At 46.6% G+C, this 22,177-nt stretch overlaps 1 protein-coding gene across 1 annotated transcript; it reads right to left on the reverse strand.

Annotated features, from left to right (window-relative positions):
* Positions 1–239: 239 nt before the first annotated feature.
* Positions 240–1,478, reverse strand: LOC115317939 (adiponectin receptor protein 2). Its single transcript, XM_042287444.1, has one exon. It carries the CDS (start codon positions 1,476–1,478, stop codon positions 240–242), a length of 1,239 nt encoding a protein of 412 aa, XP_042143378.1.
* Between the last annotated feature and the right edge of the window lie 20,699 nt (positions 1,479–22,177).

Here is a 22,177-nt window from a genome sequence, read left to right on the forward strand (position 1 = left end):
ACAAAAGAGAGCGGCTCACAGGGGCTCTACCTTGGAAACCAAGAGGGGAGGGATGCGACCAAAACCTAGCACGTGACGAGCAATATAAAAGTATGCAAAATAGAAATGTATATCGTCTGTGTATAGGCGCGTGCAGGATGAGCCCTGGGGGGGTGCGGGGGCCCTCGAATGCGTCCGGGTGGGCAAGTATCACAGTGTTTGCTATTGCTGGTCCGCCGGCTCCCACGACTCACAGCGGGTCAGGGCTGGCACTCGGCTCCCGCCTGGTGCCGGAACAGGGCCATGACGCAGAGGCACCTGAGGTGGACGTAAGCGCCCACGATGACGGCCAGGTGGAAGAACTGGTGGCTGTGGAAGAGGATGTCGCAGCGGCCCGGGAAGTAGCGCTCGGGCACGCGGAGCGCGTACAAGGCGACGCCGACCAGGGCCACGAGCGACATGCCCAGCAGCCAGCCGTAGGCGAGCTCGACAAAGGCCATATAGAGGCCGTGCACGGCCACAAAGTGGACGCCCGGCAGCAGGGAGCAGCTGATGGCCAGCCCCGTGAAGATGGAGGCCCTGAGGAGCCGAAACTGGGGGCGGCCAAACTTTTCCCACATGGTCAGGTTGATGGTGACCACGCAGAGCAGGTAGCCAAGCAGCAGGTAGAAGAGCTTGGTCCGCGGCTCGCACCAGAACAGGAAGTGGATCCAGGGTGTGAAGCAGCCGGCCACGATGCTCACGATGCCGCAGTAGTCTAGCCGGCTGAAGAACTTGCCCACGTGTTCCGAGTGGCAGTGCATGGTGTGATACAGCGTGGACGTGAAGAAGCAGAGGAACACGCAGAAGAAGAAGGCGCCGAACACGGCCTGCTCAGGCAGCGCCAGGCTATGACGCCAGAGGAACAGCGCTCCCGTGGTGGCGAAGGCCAGCGAGCCGAGCAGGTGCGACCAGATGTTCCCGGTCTCCGTGTGCACCCGGAACACGGACAGTGCACAGGCCCGGAATGACGGCAGCGGCGGGCGGTGGCCGTGGATCAGGTAGTCGTTGTCCTGCAGCCACTTGGGCAGCGCGCTGAAGTGGCACACGTCCCAGCGCTCGGGCACCTTCTTGTGGGACGCCTCCTCGAGACGCACCTCGACCAGGAACTTGCGGTGCGCCTCGGGTCGCCTGCCGTTGACATCGAGCAGCGGCTCCCCAGCCGAGGCCACCGCTGGGCTGTGCGGCTGCCTGAGTCTGACAACGGGGCTGTCCGCGGCGCACGGGCCATCTCCGGGAGGGGGCTTCTCTTCGGGCTTCTCCTGCCGCGGCTCCTCCGGCTCGCGCCAGGGGGTCTCGACGAGCTCCGGCTTGCGCTCTAGTAGCTCGACCACGCCGCCGTTGGCCGACGGCCCCAGCAGCGACTCTTCGGCCGGCACTTCCTCCAGCGACAGGAACAGGTCGGTCCGCGAGAGCACGCCCAGCACGGCGCGATCTTCGGAGTCGCCGCTGATGAACATGCCCTCTACGCGCGACGCGCCACCGTGTCCAACTGACGGGCAGCACTCAGGTGCCGCTGCTTCGCTGCAACGAGAGGGAAAGTGAAAGCCGGCACAACCCCGCGATGACCCAGATCGGGAAGCCGGCCGCGTGCACGCGCTGCTGCCTTTCCGGCATTTCCTCGTGGCCCCGCTATCCGCGGGAGGCTTCCCCCGTCAGCCGGCCGAACGCTCGCGGCTCGCACATGTTTCCTGCCGGCGATCCTCTGCGCGGCGATGGCACGTGAGCGGCGCGCGCTGCGGCGCTTGCCGACGCGCAAGCGCAACGCCGCTTGACGTCACACCGCATCGGCGCGATCGATGGGCCCCACATGCACCTGGCCCCCGCTTGGGCGCCCCACCACGCAGGACCCTTCCGCCGCGGGGGCCTATTGATCGTCGTCTTCTAGCCGACGCTACTCCGCGCCGAGGGCCCCCCACCCACCCACCGCGGGCACACTGCGAGCCGCCCTGCTGACCCTCGCCAGAGCCCGACGCGAGCAGCAGCGGACGATCCCTTTTCCTTGCCGTCGGAGGAACGCGCCGACGCACTTGTCCAACTCGGTTGCCGGCGTCCAACTCTCTCGCCTCGCGAGACTTTTTTTTTATTCATTCGTTGGCCCTGCTCCTGCCGTTTTGAATAGTATGTGTGTCGGAGAGGTTTTGCGTAAACGCGACTTCCCTGCTGTTGTTTTCTGTATTTTTTCCTAGTTGCCTTTTGTTTTGTTGGGAAAACGCGATACAGAAAGCCGTTCGTCCGCGACCGCTGAAATTGCACGTGAAAAAAACGAAAACGAAAAAAAGCAACAAAAACGTTGCCAATTTTTGAAAGACGAGTTTTCCGATTTGGGGGGGGGGGGGGGGGGGGGGGGGAGGAGCGCGCTTGTTTGTTCCTGTATTATAATTAAAAAAAAAAAAGAAGTTATACTCCGTACCTCTTTTTGCGTTGGCTCAAAAGTCTCGCTGAATGTCTTGACTCTGTAACCAAAAGAAAACACTTAATTTCGGCTCCCACAAATTTGTCGCGATACTGTAGGTAGGCATGCGAATATTCATGCAAAGGATGTCAAATTCAAACTGAAATATTGCAATGTATTTCGATGAATCATCTTCGCATGGCCCGCCAAGTCGACCGGCAGAAGTTTGGTTGGCGATGGCAGCAGATCATTCATCTAAGAACAATACATTTTATGTCATGAAACACTCTCAACTTGCTGCAGAATCATTCGCCGCTGAGCCACGCTGCCAATAATTGTTTAAGATGTTAGGGAACGGGCACAGTGCACGAATACCGTAAGTCATCGCCTCCGGCGCGAACTTTCTACCTTCACTCTAAAAAAAGCCCGTGAGCCTGCTTTCCCGCACAACACTCGGAGAGCCAATCACCGCAACTTAGGGAGGCAGCTCAGCGACTGACGATGCCGAAACATATGTTTAGACCAAAAAACGCAGTCTGAGTTGTGACATTAAGCAATGCAAGCGTGACGTTGTGCATTGCGTAATGTCACAATTCAGACTGCGTTTTTGGTCTAAACATATGTTTCGGCATTGTCATTCGCTGAGCTGCTTCCGTAGGTTGCGGTGATTGGTTCTCCAAGTGTTGTGCGTGAAAGTAGACGCACAAACGTTTTTTAGAGTGTTTGATAACACTTCAGCGAACGCGAAACACGCCCACAGGCAACGAGCGCATGCTGAAGGCGGAGAATATACTGCTGACCTTATGTTGTAACAGAGTATTATACACTCTAAGAAATGTCGGCGCATCTACTTACCCCCAAAACACTCGAAGAGCCAATCTCTGCAATCTACGAAATCAGTTCAGCGAATGATGAGGCGAAACATCCGCTTAGACCGCAAAATGAAGTATGTGCTGTGGCATTACGCAATGCTAGCATGACGCTTTGCATTGCGTAATGCCACAGCGCAGACTGCATTTTCAGGTCTAAAGGTGTGTTCCGCCTCATCATTCGCTGAGCAGATTTCATAGATCGCAGAGATTGGCTCTTTGAGTGTTTTGCGGGTAAGTAGACACGCAGATGCTTCTTAGAATGTGGTAACGGCAGAAAAAAAAAAAACATATATATATATATATATATATATATATATATATATTGCTTTTTTTTTCGCACGGGCATATAGGTGTTTATTCGACTTTTCTGGCCGCTGCCGATCGTTGATTCTTCACGCTGTAAATACGATCGTGTCTGCGGAACAAACAATTATTCCAAACACAGAGCGGCACTGCTAGGGCTAGAGTTATTATTAGGCCTGTAAAATTAATCGGCGACTTATTTTGTAACCCCGATCCAAAGTGGACCCTTTTTTGGAGTTGTCTTACGTATCATCTTTTTCGCTGTCAAACTCAACATAAAAAATTTTATGGCTGGCGAAACTTTGCGCCACAAAGACGGATATTTTCCAAGTACACAATCGCGAACCTTGTGTTTCAGCTGCTTCTGTACCACGTGAAAGGATATGTTTAGCTCAGAACGCATCGTTGTTAAACAACGTAAATCGCCACACCCTGAAACCGTAAATAAATTGCTTTGGTAAGCAGCTGGCAGAGACAAACGCGAGCTAGTAGAAATTTGTGCCATGAAGAAACTCGAATGAAACATCTTTTCTGCCAAGCTTCCCGCCTGAAAAGAAAACTCCGGATTCTGCTTTTCATATGTTGCTCAAAACTGCCTAAAAAAAAGCCTGTGGGCGTACGTTCCTGCTCAACACTTACAGAGCCAATCACCGCAACTTACGGAGGCAGCTCAGCGAATGACGATGCCAAAACATATTTTTGCACCAAAAAACGCAGTCTTGAGTTGTGACATTGAGCAATGCAAAACGTTACGCTTGCATTGCTTAATGTCACAACTCAGACTGTTTTTTGGTCTAAACATATGTTTTGGCATCGTCATCCGCTGAGCAGCCTCCGTAAGTTGTGGTGATTGGCTCTCCGTGTGTTGTGCGGGAAAGTAGACGCACCGGCTTTTTTTTTTTTTTTTTTAAGTGTACGCGTCAAGGAGGATGACGAATCAGTAAAGCATCGCGATTTATGATTTTTGAGTGAACTGTCTCGTACTCAATTAAATAAAATGAATACCCTTATAGGAATGTAACACATCTCACACTTCACAATCGCTTATATTGGTACTTAGCAGTCAGGACGTAGTTCTGCTGGCACGCCTTTTCTGGCCGCCATATTGAATTCTGGCACAGCTGAGTTGGGGACAAAGAGCAAACAAAATTTTTGCCGATTGGGAGGCACTAGAAATCAAGGAATTCGTGGCAATATATCTGCCTTTTTCTTGGCTGTACTTTTCATTGTAGTTATGCTTCAGCTGTTTCCTTTAGTTTTTATCGCCCAACCCAACTACGTCATATTTAAACATGGCAACTGTCCGTATACAAAAACAATCTATATGCGGCCGCTGAAAAAAAAAATGGCTACTTTCTTTAGCTCGTCATGTTGGCATGTATGCGAACATGCAAACGAATGAAATAATGACGTCATTAAAACGCTGTGTCTCGCTAAGGTTATCCGAATGCCAGCAGTTCGCTTCCCAACATGAAGGACATTTACAATTCCGCACTACTATACTCCGTTCACCACCGAGCTGAGACTACAGCGAGAGCTATGTCCTGGTTGGGCCAATCATATACCTTTCTTTGGTGACGTCATCACGCTCCCGGCCATACTCACACGCGTAGAGCCAGGGCAGGTGATAAGAGGGAGGCGGCTGATTGGTTAGGCGGACACGTAGCTCCCCTCGTAGTCTCAGCTTAAGGGTGAACGGAATATTTGACAAGTCCACATAGCCTCCACATTAAAGAACCATTAATATATAGATTATATGGCACCGGTGCGCAGCGTAGTTACCATTTAATTTTGGGCTTCTAACCTTTTACGCTATGTGTAAAACTCAACCAAAACGCTTTAGTGAAGATTTGAATGTAAGAGACCCTTCTCAAACAACATCTCCGGGTTTCGTCACCGTGCGTATACTCCGTTCCCCCTTCGCGATATGGCCCTGGCTCCTGGCTTTGAGGCGTGCATTTCTAGCGCGGGGGCGCTCATTCTGCGGAAGAGCGTTTCAAAGCAGCGACTTCGTGCCCTCGTACTGGAGGCAATTACTCCAGTTTCAGCTTGGTGAACACCGACTCGTCTCGGGGACACCCAATGGACACCTCTCAATGGCAGTTCTGAGAAAAGAAATAGTGCGGCTGCCTTTCTCTGACTGAGTGGCCTCGAAGAGTCGCAGCTTGCAGCGACGGTGGTACAGCAGTGTGACAATCGCGTTCTCTAGATCCTGGATGATCGGCCTCAGAATGAAGGTGCTTGCTTACACCTTTCTGACGCGGAATTACGAATGAGGGCCCTGATATCGCTCGCATTTCACAAAATTAATATTACTTCCGCGTCTCTCACACTCCCAACCTCGTACTGGTTTTCTATGACAACCATCCAGATGACAGCCATTTTGATAGGAACTTGTGCGCCCCGTATAGGCCGTAAAAGCTGCGAATACACAGGGCTGATTTGTTCCGCTCCGTAATCAGTATCATCACTTCTCAAAACGCACTGATCTCTATGTCTATTTGCTGGATCGCGTTTGCCTGCTCCGCGAATGCGGCCACTGGCGGGCATCCTTTTTGGTAGAGTTATACTACCTCTAGCCAATGCACAGCTGGTGCAGCCACTATTATTCATATATGGCAGACAGCGTTGTGGCAGTTGTGGTGGCAGGCTGCTATAAAAATAGCCGTGGGTGATATTTCGTTCTTGATTGAAATTGTTCGACGAAGCATATTTTTGAAACCCGGCGTGAACGGTAGCCCGATCTTTGAGGACCCGGTGAAAGTTTCATGAAATCGCAGCACCGGGGAAAAGCAGCACAGCACGCATCGAAAGTCGCATCGAAAGAATCAGCGAAAGCAGACGCCGGTACGGAGTCTGCTTTCGATGCGAGCTGCACTGCTTTCCCCCGGTGCTGCGCTTTCGTAGAACTTTCGCAGGGTCCTCAAAGATGAGGCTACCGCTCACGCCGAGTTTCAAGAATCTGCTTCGTCGAAGGACTTCAATCTAGCACGAAATATCACCCACGGTACAGTGTTCTAGACCCACGGCTATTTTTATCGCAGCCTGCCGCCATAGCGGTGTCCGCCATATTACTATGATAACTAGAGATAATATAACTCGACCAAAAAGATGGCCGATCGTGGCCGCATTCCCGTCCATAGGCGGAGCTGGTCAAATGCGATCCAGCAAATAGACATAGAGATTAGCGTCAAAACGAGAACAACAATGGCCAATGGGTAATGGCTAAGCTAAGCTCACCTTTTTCTTTCTTTCTTCCCTTTGAATCGTCGGCACCAGCTCTTGTTATGTGATTACAGAAAGTCCCCGCAGTCTTCAGAGTGCTCATTTCTTCTTCCGATTCAATCGATTTGAGAGAAACCTGCTCGTCATAAACTGAACTTCCCTCAGCGAGTCTCTCTCCTCAGCCCCCTACCAACACGTCCTAGGCTGTCGGACAATCATCCAGTCCGCGTTCTCCTTGACACCGAGTCGTTCGCGTGCGTGCGGCCGAGCCCAGTGGCCTTTCTTTAGACACGCTGGTCGCGGACCGAACATCCTCGATCGATTTACCTGACCCGCGATTCAACTGTCAGATACCTCCTTTGCCTCATGCTTCCCTCCCCCCCCCCCCCCCTGCAAAAAATAAATTAATAAAGAAGTTGCCGTCCTTGGAGGGCGACAAAAGGACCAGTGAAAACTTCGATTTCGCGAGCGTCGACCGCCTAAATAGCCGAAAAAATCTGCTCTCAGGGTCAGGGAGTTCGGCGAGGCGCGAAGGTTGGGCGAGCCGGCCAGCGTAGGTCGTCGTGCCCGCATCTTTCCCTCTCAAGGCCGAATCTCTGGCCGGTCCTCATTGCCGCGGGGAAAGGCGCGGACGTGAGAAGGAGTGGCCGGGCCAGCGGCGGCCCGCTGAAAGTTTCCCATTTGGGGAAGTGGGCCAAGGCCCGCTCCTTCCTTCGGATTCTGTCGGGAGGCCAGACCGCGGCGTTAACGAATTCCATAAATTGGACTGAGCGCCGCGGGACCGATTTCGCCGTCGATTGCGTCCTCTCCAGGCATGCCCGAACGGCGTGCGCCCGCCCCTACCCCCTACCCCCCCCCCCCCCCCCCCCCCCCCCCCCCCCCCCCATTCCACACACAAGCACACTGCTTTCGCCTCCGATCTGATAGAAGGGAATTGAGCCTGACATGTTCCGGACCAGTCGTAGCGGCAGGGCGTGTGTGTGCGCATGTGCAGCGTGTATTTTGTTTCGAATTTTTTTTAACCATACTTGTTTTTCTGTTTTCCGTCGTCGTCGTGATCTGTTGTCTTGGGTTTGCCGTCAAATGGATCTTTCAAAATGCCTTCCCGAATGCGATGAAGAGAGTGAGGAATGGAAAGGTAGACATATGATAAAGACGTACAGGTTCTAGGAACACGAGATAATATAACCGATAATGGTGATGCTTGGAAGGAGCGCGATTGCATTCGGCGCGATCGCTTAGGGTTTCAGTTGCACTGCGGGGAGGGCATTTTCTTCAGTGATTGTATGTCTATATTGGAAACAACCCCGAATAAAAATATGCTGTTTTCTTTATTATTAGTCTTCCTCGCTTGGGTTAAGAATTTTTTTTAGTTTTCAGTTTTCACACAAGGCCGAATTGAAATTTAAAGCCCAAAGGGCGCACCACTCTAGAGGATTATACATATAGTCATTGACGAATTCTGACGATACGAAAGGCTCGACGAATTCGCATTTCGTGTCAATTTCATTTTGTGTTGGATTATGCTGATGGAGAAGCTGAGCGAGGGCCGGGCAATCCGCGTTAATCATTCCCTTACGTCTCCCAGGCAGCACGCGACCCGACTCGAGTCAGACCCCTGTCTCACAAACATGTAAAAAGTGCATTCATGCCCAAGTCATGTGGACGAGTGGTGCATCAGCTCGCGATCCTGACTCTGCGCGTAGACGAACCAGCACCCAGCGGCACGCTGCGTGCTGGTTCGTCTCTTCTTTCATAGGTGTCTGGCATTCATTCCATTTGATATGCCCATGGAGACTGGCGCATTACTTTGATTCCGAAATTGTGTGTTTGGTCCAGTTCACACCCACGGGTATTAATACCTATAGGGTGTTTTCATTGACTTCATTATGTCCACAATTTTTGTTTTCTTTTTTGCAAGCTGCCTGGCGCGTGCCGAAGGCGAGCGTTCGAAGGATTCACTTGAGACCATCAAGTACGTAGTACACTGAGTCCTATAGGCTTCATCACGCTGGCATCTAACAAGAAAATGGCGGATTGACGTCACGTGAAAACACCCTGTAGCGTATTTGTGGAATGCCATTAATTTTGTTGCTGACTGATTCTCCAATTCCACAAAGAAAAAAGAGAAAAACGAAATATGCTGCAGTTAAGACAGGGAGTTCTATGGTGGTAACTGCAAGGTTTATTTTTATACGCTGGCCCTGTCTGTAGACCCCTGTGAATTTTACATTTCATTAAAGAGTGTGATTTTTTTTTTAACAAAGCGGCGATTTTTACTATAGCCAATCAATGTCAGTTTAGAAAAGCAATCAGCTTTCTGAATTTCTCACCTATACATATCACTCGAACTTAACTGACTTATAAACAACCAGTCCTTTTCATTTTCTTGATATTCCGTCGTTCGAAGTTTGTCGCAAAGAGTATAAACTCATGGAATAATAACTTATTTCAGAAAAAAAAAATCAGGTGTGAACAATTTGTTTGTGTCGTGAACGTTATATTTGTCTGATAAACCGTACCATTGGATTCGATTTGACAGCTCGAATTAACACCTGCATTTTGCCCTGGTGTCTAGAGAATTAAGCGTAAAAAAAAAAAAAAAACGGAAATTACATGGGAATAACGTTTTATTCGTTTTTAGTGGGCTAACACGGACATAGCCTTCTAAATTTGCAGACATAAGTCATTTGACAATAACACATTTTCCAAGTTCATTGTTGGTTTTCTTTAAACAAGATGATAACGTATAATTCAGTGAAATAGCAGTCGTGTTGTCGGGAGTCTCGGGTCCACTTTTATTTCTTATCTTTATTAATGACGTTTAAAACTTCGTTGGTGTCGATATCAGATTTTACGTTGATGACTATTTTGTTTCAAGAAGTGAAAAGCGTAAACGATCAGTGGTTATTTAACCGCTCTCTAGAACGAATGCCCGAGCGGTGCTCGGCCTGTTAGCTGCCGCTCAAGATTTAAAAAAAAATGTGTATAGATTATTTTTTCTAGAAAGGTTTCGGCACTTATTTTCTCTTACTATGTTAATAATAATTTTCTGCAATGTATCGCCACGTACAAATACCATAATGATAATGCAATTAATGCAAAGGCGCAAGCGAGCTGGACAAGAATGACGATAATAATCCCTGGAGAAAGGGGACAAGGGGGACAAACAAACACAAATCTCCAAAGCACAACTAGGTGACTGGTGCGCGACCGAAAAATTCCGCCTGGTGTAGGAACCTCTCCATTGGAGATGGAGAGGTCCCTGGTTCGATACCAGGACCAGGCGAATTTTTTCGGTCGCACATCAGTCACCTAGTTGTGTTTTGGAGATTTGGGTTTGTTCTTTGTTCCCCCTTCTCCAGGGATTAAAATACCAGGAGTGTTTTTTTTTTTTTCGGTAAATAAAAAGGGGAAATCTACACGTTGACTATGGTTTTCGGGAAGCTTACGGCAAACTGTGGTACTTGAAGCGCAATTTGAAGCACGTTCTTCTGATATAAAGCTCACAGCATACAAATCTCTGGTAAAGACTGTCCTAGAATATACCGTACTTCCCAAGTGTGGGATCCGCCCGCAGCTACTAACACTGAAAATTAGAGGAGGGGCAGAGATTTGCACTGCGCTTCGTATATAACCAATACAAGAGAATCGAATCTGTTGCCCCACTTTACGGAATCGCTCAAATTGATTTTTGTGTCGACTAGTCGTTTAGAGCGAGACTAAAATGTTTATTGTATGTTAAACGGTGACTTTAACATAGACATACAGAGTATTTAATTTCTGGACTTGTTCGTGCCAGAGGGAATCTTCATAAGGCTCTTGTTCCCTTTTTGTGTCGAAGTAACTTTAATAAATTTTCGTTTTTCCCACGTACCATCGAGGAATGGAATAGACTTTCTGAAGCACATGTAAATTCGGCATCAGTTGATTTATTTGTGAACTCTTTGGAAAGATGTTCGTAAAAGGACTAATGATGCATTTCTGTGCATACTTTTTGTACTAAAAATTTTCGCGTCGTTCTGTTTTTATTTATTTTTTTTACTTCTGGTGCAAATAACTATTTTAACCACTTCTGTTACAACCTCCAAAAGGAGGTTAGAGCAGTATACGTGTAAATAAATGACAAAATAAACAATTACCATTGTCTTTTTAAAATAACGGTCAGATATTTGGAAATTTTAGCACGTTGGTTTGGCCCGCCATTTTTCGCAACTTACTCGTATGAACTTTCGCATAGTGGTTCGTTCACAGTCAAACATTCAGAAATTATTTTATTGTGTGGATCGACTGTAGGTAAGGAGCAAGCACTCTTTACGAGGCACCCTGTAAAACGAGTCACGTAAAAAGTATCTGAAATATGTCAAGGAGGCGTGTGGTAAAGTTTCGAAGAATCGGACCTTCTCATTTCTTCCAATTTTTATTTTCTTCTAGAAATTGGAAAGCATTTTTTTTAATGGATGAAGAAAGAATAAAACAATTAAAACTGGGACAACACAAACAGATCTTTCATCATTTTTTTCAGTTCTTAAACATTTTTTTTTATTTGAGCTCTCTACTGGTCTTAAGCACTGCGTTATTGAACCGCAAACGTTTTGCGAGGAGACTCCAGGAAAGTTTTATCCATATTGAAATGAGAAACATATCTACAGTGATGCCTCGTTAATATAGACACCTCCGTTCCTCCAAAAAATCGTCCATAATGTGAGTTGTCCATAATAAAAAGACAAGAAGGCATGTATTTTCTCAGTTTGTCCCCGAAAAAGGTGTCCACATAGCGGGGTATTCATGTTAACAGTACATGGGCGCCCTTCTACCGACGTTGTGGTCGCTTCAGAGCTCCCTTCACAGCCCGCGGGAATTGAAGTATTGCAGGCCACTCCTTGATGCACTTAAAGGTGGAGTCGCAAAAAGGTGTGTTATTAACAGTCCTACTCTTTAATGAAAAACGGTGGTATTCTTGTGCTACTAGGCTCTAAAAATACGTGCTTTTCTTTTTTCGCACAGTATGTAAAGGGCCAACCGCTACGATCTGCGAAACGCGTTCAGCAAATGACGAAGACCAAATAGCGGTTTGATTAAAGCACCTAAAGTGCGCAGGAACACTGAATGCTTCCTCACTATCGCAGCGCCCTTCGCATTTTTAATTTCTTCTGTCGGCTTCGGGATTATAGTTACTGGCAGCTAAGAAACGCAGGATATGGCTTAATATGTTCACGCTTCCTGCTTCCTTCTTCGACATTCTTATCGGAAAATGCCGCAATCCCTTAGGCTTCGGGGTGTTAAGATGTTGGGGGCTTGCCATGACCCGCGTCTATTAATGTATACAGTATAGCATGTGCAGATTTGTTTAAAAAAGACACTATATTTTGGGTGGTCTTGAGCGATGCGTCAGTAATCTTTCTGAACAAGCCCATAGGCTCCACAAGCATTGACACCCGTCAATCCTGCTATTGTTCCAGGTTTTAAAATCACCTGGAGGACGCCGACTACGTCATTGCAGCCGCCACACACCCTCGTTTCAAGTCGTCGTGGCTTGGGGACGAGCAATTGAAGCAGCAGAAGTGGCAGCTGGTCCGGCGCCACTACGAGGCAGTCTTTCCCAGAGAAGAGACCTTGGAAGCTAGCGAGACGCCGGAAGTCACCGACACGGATGACGGCCTTTTCAAGATAAGAACAGGACACCCCAGCCATCAACTGATGAACTTGAGCGTTGGATGAAAAGCGGCACTGCTGAGCTTACTGTCTTCGAGACATATCCCAAGGTGAAACAGATGTTTATCATGTACAACACAGCCCTGCCCTCATCTGCACCAATAGAGCGTCTTTTCAGTATGGCAAACGACACTTTGTCTTTTAAGCGTGGAAACCTTTCTGACGCTCACTTCGGGTCACAGTTGCTCTTGCGGTGCACTGCAGAGTTCTGAGTGTGTACTGTAAATATATGTGTATGCTGTAAATAAAATGTACAGACATTTCTGTCAGAAGTAATTGCAAAGTAATTTCAAAGTAATGGCATTACTTTTCAAAAGTAATTGTAATGTAATGTCATTACTTATGAACTTCGGTAATTTTTAATGTAATTTAGTTACATTTTTACATTTTGCAGGCAAGTAATTAGTAATGTAATTTAATTACTTTCGAAAAGTAATTTAGCCATCTATGCAGTCAATATAAATTAAGAACGTCACTGTAGATTTATTAGCGTTGTTGGCACCCTGACGTCACATGGCGGTGTGACGTGGCTTCGCACCGCGAGTCACGGGACACCGCGACGTCATGAGCATTGTCATGACGTCGCGTCATGACGATGCCCATGTTTGTCATGAGCCCGAGTTGAGTTCTCGCGATCGCAACGTTTGGTTTCACATGCTCCAACAACCGCGCGATTTCACATGCTCCAACAACCTTTATTGCTAAAGGGTGCTATGATATCTTGACTCCTGTACTGCATCACATTTTTAGCATGTCCTTAATAATAAGTATATTCCCGTCAGCCTGGAAAACTCTTTTGGTTGTGCCAGTACACAAATTCGGAAGCTCCATGTGTATCGATAACTACAAACCGATTGCATTGCTTTCTGCTTTTTCGAAGGTTTCTGAAAAAGTCATTTTTAAGCGTGTGCGTTTTCATTTTAAGCTGACACTCAGTCCAAATCAGCACACGTTTTTCGTCGTGGACGATCTGTTGAAACGAATCTTTTAACCTTCTAGAGTTCGCACAACCTATAGTTCGGTCCCGTGGTCAAGTTGATGTTATTTATTTTGACTGTTCGAAGGCGTTTGACCTCGTAGATCACAATTTATTGCTGTCGAAGCTGTTACATATTGGTCTTTCTTCGGGTTTCCGCGACTGGTTTGCTAGTTTGCTTTGTTTTAAGGGCAAATAGCCCTTAAAACAAAAACATTGACACACCCACTTTTTTTTTTTTTTTGACTGGGGCTCTAATATAGAGTGGGAAGACTGCCCAATCAATTCATTGCTACATCGTCCCGTAGGTTAAAAAGCGCAACTGCTCGAAACCGAAACTGGACTGGGGACGAAAAAGAAATTTAGAGGAGGAGGGAGTTGCCTGAAGTCACGTGGCTACTCCCAACTGCTTTTTTTTTTCTTTTTTTTTTTTTAACTGTGCGAAGCATTCGGAAAACTCGCTCGTCGCTCGAAAAACACAAAATTTAAGCACATCGTGCTTGACGTTTGTGCGTTTTTCAAGCTCTAAACACTTCGTGTTCATAAGACGATCGATGACTTCAGCACGGAGAAGGGGCGGCAACTCGGCGGTTCGCGCGAATCAGCGTGGTGGTCAGACGTCTTGTACGAAACAAATCCTGATTGTTTTGATCAGTAAATGATTTCTCTATCGAAGCCAGATTCGCCGGTACCGTGAACAACAGTTCAGAAGCCCGTCGTCCGCCGTCATCGCTTAGTATACTTCGTTCAGCCGCCCAGCACGGGACTCCCGCGATACGACGCCATGTTGAGAATTACGAAGAGAAAGCACAGAGCGCTTCCGGTTCTTTGTGAAACTTTTTTTTTTTAATCAACCAATTCCAATTATTAGAAGCCACAAAAAATGGGTATCAAATATTTTTTTTTTTTTTTAATATTGAGTGTCTGTTTTTGATGATGTCTGTTTTGATGTCTGTTTTGATTATATTTGGTGTGTTTGTCTAAGCCATAGAGAACGGCACGGGACCACGGAGAAGAAAATGAGCGCGACTCGAACCGGCCTGTTCTCGATCGGCGGTTTTCGGGAGGAAAGAAAACGAATTTCGAGCCGCGAATTGTGTTCTGGGTAGTTGGGCTCTCATATGTCATGTACAAATAAAAACCATTGGCGAGCATAAATACCGTGTCAGTGTCCTTCAAACACTTCCGCTCCTGAACTAGGCGACGGGGTTTGCAGCATTTGGCGGGATGAAATCTACGCGCTCTCTTTGGGGAACGGTAGCTTATAGCAGTTTTGGACGTAATTTACTCTTATGGTAAAAGAATGCTGAGTACAAAATTAGGAAGTACACGCAGACCGGAAGTGTGCCATGGCTACCCGATGTTTGTTTTCAAACAAACAAAAAGAAAAAAGAAAAAAAAGAAAAAAGGGGGCGAATATTTTGAAACGTATATTTCATTAACTATATTTCACGATATATATAGCGACACAGAAGATATATTTTCGATTCCGTTCAAACCGGCTCGAACCGCTATTTTTGCTCCCTGAAGCTGAACCGCGGAACTGAACTGAAAGCCATGAACCCGAACCCGAAGCAAACCGAACTGATTAAAACTTTCGGTTCGACACTCTGGTGATGCGTAATACAATTCACGCTTCACTTTATGATCTGATGCGATTTCTTCACCGTAAACACTTTAGAACACAAGGAATACAACGACCCGTTGGCATTCAGGTGGTGCACACTATTCGACCAGCGCGTCTTAATGATAAACAAATGCATTTCGAGCGGCGACGTTCACGCCACCGAGAATTGACATATATGTGCCAAGTTTCTGTGACGCATCACATTTTTGTATTACCACGGGCTTTGCCACGCTATATTGTGGGAAAGGGACCATTTTTGCTTCGGCGGACGGCATTATTAATTTATAAAGGTTAAAATTTGGCACCTGCACCCAATGTTGAGGACCATGCACGTTCGTCTAAAACTAAGCTCTGCGCGATATAAAGTGTATTTATGCAATACAAAAAACGACGTTCCTATATATATATATATATATATATATATATATATATATATATATATATAAATATATATATATATATATATATATATATATATATATATATATATATATATATATATATATATATATATATATATATATATATATATATATATATATATATATATATATATATATATATATATATATATATATATATATATATATATATATAAGTACAGTTGTTGCCTCCATCACCCGCGGTCTTGTGGTTCCCTATAGAGTATTCGCTGGCTGCCATAGCTGTGCACGCGACTGCTGAGCCCGTGCTGACGGCGAGCTTCCACGGTTCTTTTTTGACGCGTGCATTCCACGCCATAAGGATTGTTGGACTTAGCAGCCTATTAATGTGAGCTCGTTCCGAGTATAATAATAATAATAATAATAGTTTTATTTCTCATCAATGATGAAGGGGAGGCGGGAGAAAAAAGCTGCAAAGGAACAGCTTGACGAGCCTCCGGCCCCCTACAGTGGCAAAACAAACGGCAGCAAGAACAACACCACAAAAGAACAAATCTAAATATCGCCCTCAAATATGGCGCCCAGTGAATACCTCCTGTACAGATGGGCTTGGCCTTCATCGCGGAAATGCTATTAATTCACATTCAGCTAAACTCGCTAAAAACACAGAGGACTTAAACTAACTCTGTAGTGGAACCCTAAACGTTCAAAGAAAACTTTTTTTTTTTTTAAGCATTTGTAGAGCCCAGATGAGGTCGCTACTCCACTGACCGTTTCGCAAATACTTTTTTTTCCCTCTCTTTTCTTATGTTTTGAGTCTGAGTATATATACACTTCAGAATCATGACTTACGGAACGTTCTTTCCGCGTTTTCTTCTTTTCGTTTCGCCTTCCTTGCGGAACATTTCGGCGCGCACCGCTTTCCGAGGCTGCAGAGGCGAAAAGAGCTCGCTCTCCCCAGCGAGAGGGGTAGCGGGGCGTCATATGAAACCGCGCCCGGAGGCTGCGGCCCGCCGACTTACGTCAGTCGCACGCCGCTTTCCGCTAACCTCCACGTCACAGCGTCAACACGAGGAAAACAACTGGCGACTGGAGAGAGCACGCTCGCGGTTGCCGCTTTCAAAATTCACCACTTTCCGGCTTGCCGCAAGCGAAAGGAAACGAACGAACGAAGCTTAGGAGCCCGTGTCCACACGTCGGCCGAAACATTAGGGAGTTTTCGTAGATGGTTTTCGCCGTCCCGCAACGGCTCTCCGCAACCCGCTACGATACTTGGAACTCTACAGTCAAGGCTATCGGCGCGCAGGCGCAGCAGCGGCTTCTTCGTTGCGGAGGGCTTCGCGGAGGTGGAAACACGGTCTACGAAACCTCCCTATTGATGCAAACGATACACTGCGAGACAAGGTTAGCGCGAACACGACATGGCCGCCTCTTCGCGTTTTTCTCGGTCGAAGCATAAACAACTACAAAATTTTACAGCAGCGCAGGTTGGGAGTCAATGGATGAAAGGACTTCTACATCCGACTGGCAGTTTGGATTACAGCTTTCTAGAAGCCGAAGGGAGAGAAAGGACTAAACAAACGCCGGCAATCCCCCCCCCCCCCCCCCCCCCAACTACACATGTGCCATGTTATCGACTGCAACCGCGGCACGGCACAAGCATACTGCATGATAGAGAGCCTAGATTGTAGAGGGGGTGCAGATCGAAACATGGGGAGCGTTTGCTCTTTAATGGCGGACGCCTCCCGCGCCGATTGGTCGCACGTGCGCATGCTCTGTGCTTGCGCGTGGCAATGAGAGGAGCAGATAGAAAGGCGGAGACGCTCGCAAACGATCAACGCGATCGTCGCCTGCTCGTAGCTCGTATTGCAAATGCGGCACATAAACCACGTGACCCCCATCGAGCAGTGGGGCACTCGCTGTACATTTTCTTCGCACGAAAGGGTAAACAAATGGGACGGAGCACAGAATGGGATATCTTTCAAAAATTATTTAATTGATTAATTAATTATGTCTATAATACAGGCCCTCTAACCGCCTGCGATCTTATGTGCCGCCATCTATCGTCTGTTGCGCTAAACAGACGCCTTTCGTTAGTACATAGCCGCCGTGATAGGGATTTGACGTTTTTCGTTTCTGACTTTTTACTCAGATAAGCTTGTTCACTCAATAAAAAAAAAAAAAAAAAGAGAGAGGAGAAAGGGAGGAAAAAACGATGTTCCTCCCTGTCGCCAACGGAGGGGAAGGAAATTGCTCCCGTTCCTCCGTTTCACCGATTCACATGCTGCGCTGTTTGGTGGCGCTTGAAAAAGAGACGAAAATTTCCTCCTCCATGTTCGCGGCGGCAGCTGCGGTCGACTGGGAATGGCTGCTTTTTACATACTTAGATCTCTTAGAATGGTGCGCTAAATTTCGATCGCATTAATAATAATTGTGTTCACAGCTGCATGCACTATGCACAGTCTATCGTGTGCACTACAAAAAATAGAGAGTTTGAGTAGATTGTCCTGGTTCTACCGCTACGCTAGAGCGATCCCACTAGTGCCCATGCGCGATGCTAGCGGAGGAACGGCGGAGCTGCGGAGGCCAGCGGAGGTACGCTAGTTTAACAAAAAAAGCGAGTCGCGTAGCGCGGCGTGTTTCTCGCGAGAATCATGCCGTTTGTACCCTCTTCGAGGTCGCGCTTGTCCATGGTTGATCAAACCTTGCTGCTGCGATAAGTGCAGGTGGCGATTTATGACTGGCATGCCAAGTACGGCTACTTTCGTCGCGTTACGTGCTGTATGACAAGTAGGGCTCACAGAAAATGAATCGTCGTAATCTTAAGTTGTTTTTTTTTTTTTTTGGGTGATCACGTAGTTGCCAAGATCGCTGCTCTATTTGAGTTGACCCGTTTCTACGTCCCTACCCCCGTCCCCTCCGCGAGAAACATATACTCTCGAAATAAAGCGTACGTACCGTACAGCGAAAGATAATCCTTTATTTCAGTTCTGTGTAAAACAGAACATCATATTCAGTCGAAAAGAACGAGCACTGCCTTTCGACGAGCGACTGCTTCCGACACACTTTGTAGTCCGTCAACATCCAGACCGCCACCGGCTTGCGGGAAACACCCATTTTTCAAAAACCACAGTCCCGCACAAGAAATGACACTGAAATGACGATTCGGCGAAGGAACGAAGCAACGGATCCGGAAAACGAGCTCGACTATTCATTCAAGGAAGAGACCACTTTGAAGAAAGGGTCGTAGAAACATTCCATTCAGTTACGGGGCGAAGAAAGGGAGGGAGGGCGGACCCGCGGTCTTGAAGGAACGAATGATTCACCACAGCCGACGGTTCACCGTCGTCCTGTCGTTTTCTGTTCCTTCGACTTATATGTTCATTTCTTCCCCAGTCTCAGGTTTATTCAACATGGTTAACATTCACCAGCTCGCCTGCACCCTTACTATATTATCGCTGCTTTTTTAGTTTGCGCTGCATCTCCTGCTACATATATAAAAAAAACAAAGGCACTCTCAGAAAAAGAAAAAAAAAGTCGCACTTTCTTTATTTTTTCTTTTATGCGGCCGACTTAGTCAATTACCGCGCGGTTCCTCTCGTGTCGCGAAATGAGCACGGCTGCACACGACCCAGCCAACCCGGTGTCAACAACGTGGATCTAAAGTCTACTCGTCGCAGACGTACTGGATGGACTTAAGAAAGGAGCAGAGATGAACAAGAGCTTATTCGAAAATAAAATATCATTATATTTAGATAGCTATGCATAAACATATTACTAACAATTCCTCTACAAACCTTTATTTTATGTGCACTCTAAAAAAAGCCCGTGCGTCTGCTTTCCCGCACAACACTCGGAGAGCCAATCAGCGCAACTTACGGAGCAGCTTAGCGAATGACGATCCCGAAGCATATGTTTAGACCAAAAAACGCAGTCTAAGCTGTGACATTAAGCAATGCAAGCGTGACGTTTTGCATTGCTTGATGTCACAACTCAAACTGCGTTTTTTGGTCTAAACATATGTTTCGGCATCGTCATTCGCTGAGCTGCCTCCGTAAGTTGCGCTGATTGGCTCTCCGAGGTGGTGCCGGAAAGCAGACGCACGGGCTTTTTTTAGAGTGCGCTTAGTGTCTGAAAGAGCTGCGTTGCGTTAGCTCTCGTAACGCACCGGGTTGCAAACGTCCTGCTAAAAAAATGAAAACGCGGCTCCGCTCGGATTGCGTATGGAGTTGCGGAAGTGACTGAACGATCTACTAAAACTCTTAACGCGCGCTTTTTAACTTTCTGACTTGGGCAATGTGATATTTTAAAGCTTTTGTATTAGATCACCAGAGACAGTCTCATTTTAGTTGTTTACTGCGGTATAAAAGTCGTGGTTCGTGTGTCCTTATCACTCCCGGCACTTACTTTTTCTAGGAAAGGCGTTCCATGTTAGAAATTTAAAACAGTATTAAATTTCTGTAATACCGGTGACAAAGCATGACCCAAGATTTGTTCTCTGCTGTTAAAACGAATCTTGTTAAAGCCAGTAATATTGCTTGTTTGAAAAATCCATTGAATACTTGTGCAACAATTAAAATGAATGATTACCTCCTAAAACTTAAAAAAAAAAGATTACGCTGGTGCTGAACACTACAATCAAGCAATAGCAGGTTCTCAATGTTCAGCACCAGTGTGCTGCATTTCAACACTGAATTGTCATCATGATACATCAGACTTATTAAAGAGATAACTATTAAATTTTAGTTAATTAGACTAATGATTTACATTTGCTTTTCTCAAGGTGTTGAATTAAGAGATGGGGGCTATTCCAAGAGAGAATAAAAAAAAGTGTGAGGTACAAGTAATATTTGCTCCGCCTCTCCGTGTTTCTGCAACAAATGATGGCAGACACCGGCCAAGTCGGTTTCAAAAATAAGACTGCCATATACAGAGATAGTGCTAACGTTTTCTTTGTTGTGTGTATTGTTCTGCTTTTGTTCCGTAGCGTTTGAAAGTCGTGGAAAATTGAAAACAAAATCACGTTTCTTTGGCATCTTTTTGCCGTTTTGAGCGCCATCTGGTGGAAGCTATATTAATTACACGACGGGAAAAAGTTTCGTCCATTGGGATAAAAAATATGGTGATTTTCCTTCCTTCTTATGGGGAGCAATTGTTTCTTAGCAAGCAAAAATAGGTGGCAACGTTCTTTCCTTCTTAGGGGAGTAAATTTCCGCCCCGTTTTGTTGGAGCAGCTTTCCTCTCTTTCTAAAGGAACAGGGACACGCGAGTTCCTCCTTTAAGGGAGAAAACACTACTCCCTTTTTTTTCTCTCGAGTGTTCAGTGAAAATGTTATAACCTAAATGCACGTTTTTCGGCCACCTCTCGAACAAAAATGTAGCTCAATAAAGGCCCAAACCGATTTATGCAGTCCCTTCCACCAGCCATTGATCGCTTTCATGGCTGGTTGAAGTCTTCCTTGTCTTGCCGACCCAAAACACTAAAGCGCTTGCTCCATCTCACGTTCGTTTAAACGGAACAGCAACGTGATGGGCATTTTTATGACAGCTCTTTGCTGCTCGTTCAGCAATCGAATTGCCAGAAACGGCAGATTGGCACGGAAACGGTTGAAAATAAATCTGCTAATATTCGGGGCAGTCACCCTCTGTCAATATATTGACAGAGGGTGACTGCCCCGAATATTAGCTGCTCGTTTCAGGCACGTCCTAGAAAGTGCTGCAGGGTCTGCTGCAATGCTGCTTTTGGGTCGGCAAAAATGGTCCTCGTCCGACGATGAAAATAGATACGTAAACTGAACACTGTTTAATAGCCATCACCTCTGATGTGGTTGATGAGGTGCGGTAAACTGATGCCAAATTTGTTCCCTGTATAGGTACAACCACACCTGCAGTTGAGTACGATGAGTTGTTAACCCGATAGCGTAGAAGCGCGAGCGATGGAATTGGCACGAATTATTGAGACAGCCAGCTGTCCCCAACACCAATTCTGGTGTTGGTGCTATTCTGTGGACGCTATCTATGTTAAACGATGCGGTAGGGCACGCGAGTGATCTCGGTGAAATAGTCGACAAAATATCTGACTGGAACTGCTGGAGATCAACAGGATCCACAATGATGTGGACCGTGTGAAAGCTCTCTGAAGAGGAAGTGCTTAGGGTCAAAGACGAAGAAGAGGCATCATAATTTAGTGGTTAGTCAGCGGTGTGTTCGTTATTTTCTATCCGTTGTGTTTTCGTGTGTATGTTCTAGCTGACACTTATACCTATCATGCTGGGGTATCGTCGGTTCCTTTCGAATCAAGTGTTTAACGAAGAGTGAATCATTCCTGAACGAATGCATCGGGCGTTGTGGTAAGATTCGCGACAATTGTCAAGGGCCGCAAGTGTGCACGAGATCTCCCTTGGTGCACGAAAGGCCGCTGTGGGCAGATTTTGAGTTCGAGTGTCCTAAAACATGCGCGAAGAGCACAAGACTAAACTTCATAACTGCTTCTAATTCGTGGGCCTATCCCACCTGAGGCTGTGCCGTGATATAAAAAAATTAAGAATTTAAATTAGTCATTATCCAAGCCTGTTGTTTGAACCGTTTGTAATTACGCAAAACGAAGAAGATCTTCATGAATAACACCCAGGAATACTATGAGGATTCAAAAGACACTTTCAA

This window comes from Ixodes scapularis, unplaced genomic scaffold (genome assembly GCF_016920785.2).
Source record: "Ixodes scapularis isolate PalLabHiFi unplaced genomic scaffold, ASM1692078v2 PGA_scaffold9__187_contigs__length_104089568, whole genome shotgun sequence".
Lineage (NCBI taxonomy): Eukaryota > Metazoa > Arthropoda > Arachnida > Ixodida > Ixodidae > Ixodes > Ixodes scapularis.

Excerpts from the sequence above, each read along its gene's own strand:
- LOC115317939 (XM_042287444.1), bottom strand. The coding sequence starts at position 1,478 with ATGTTCATCAGCGGCGACTCCGAAGATCGCGCCGTGCTGGGCGTGCTC.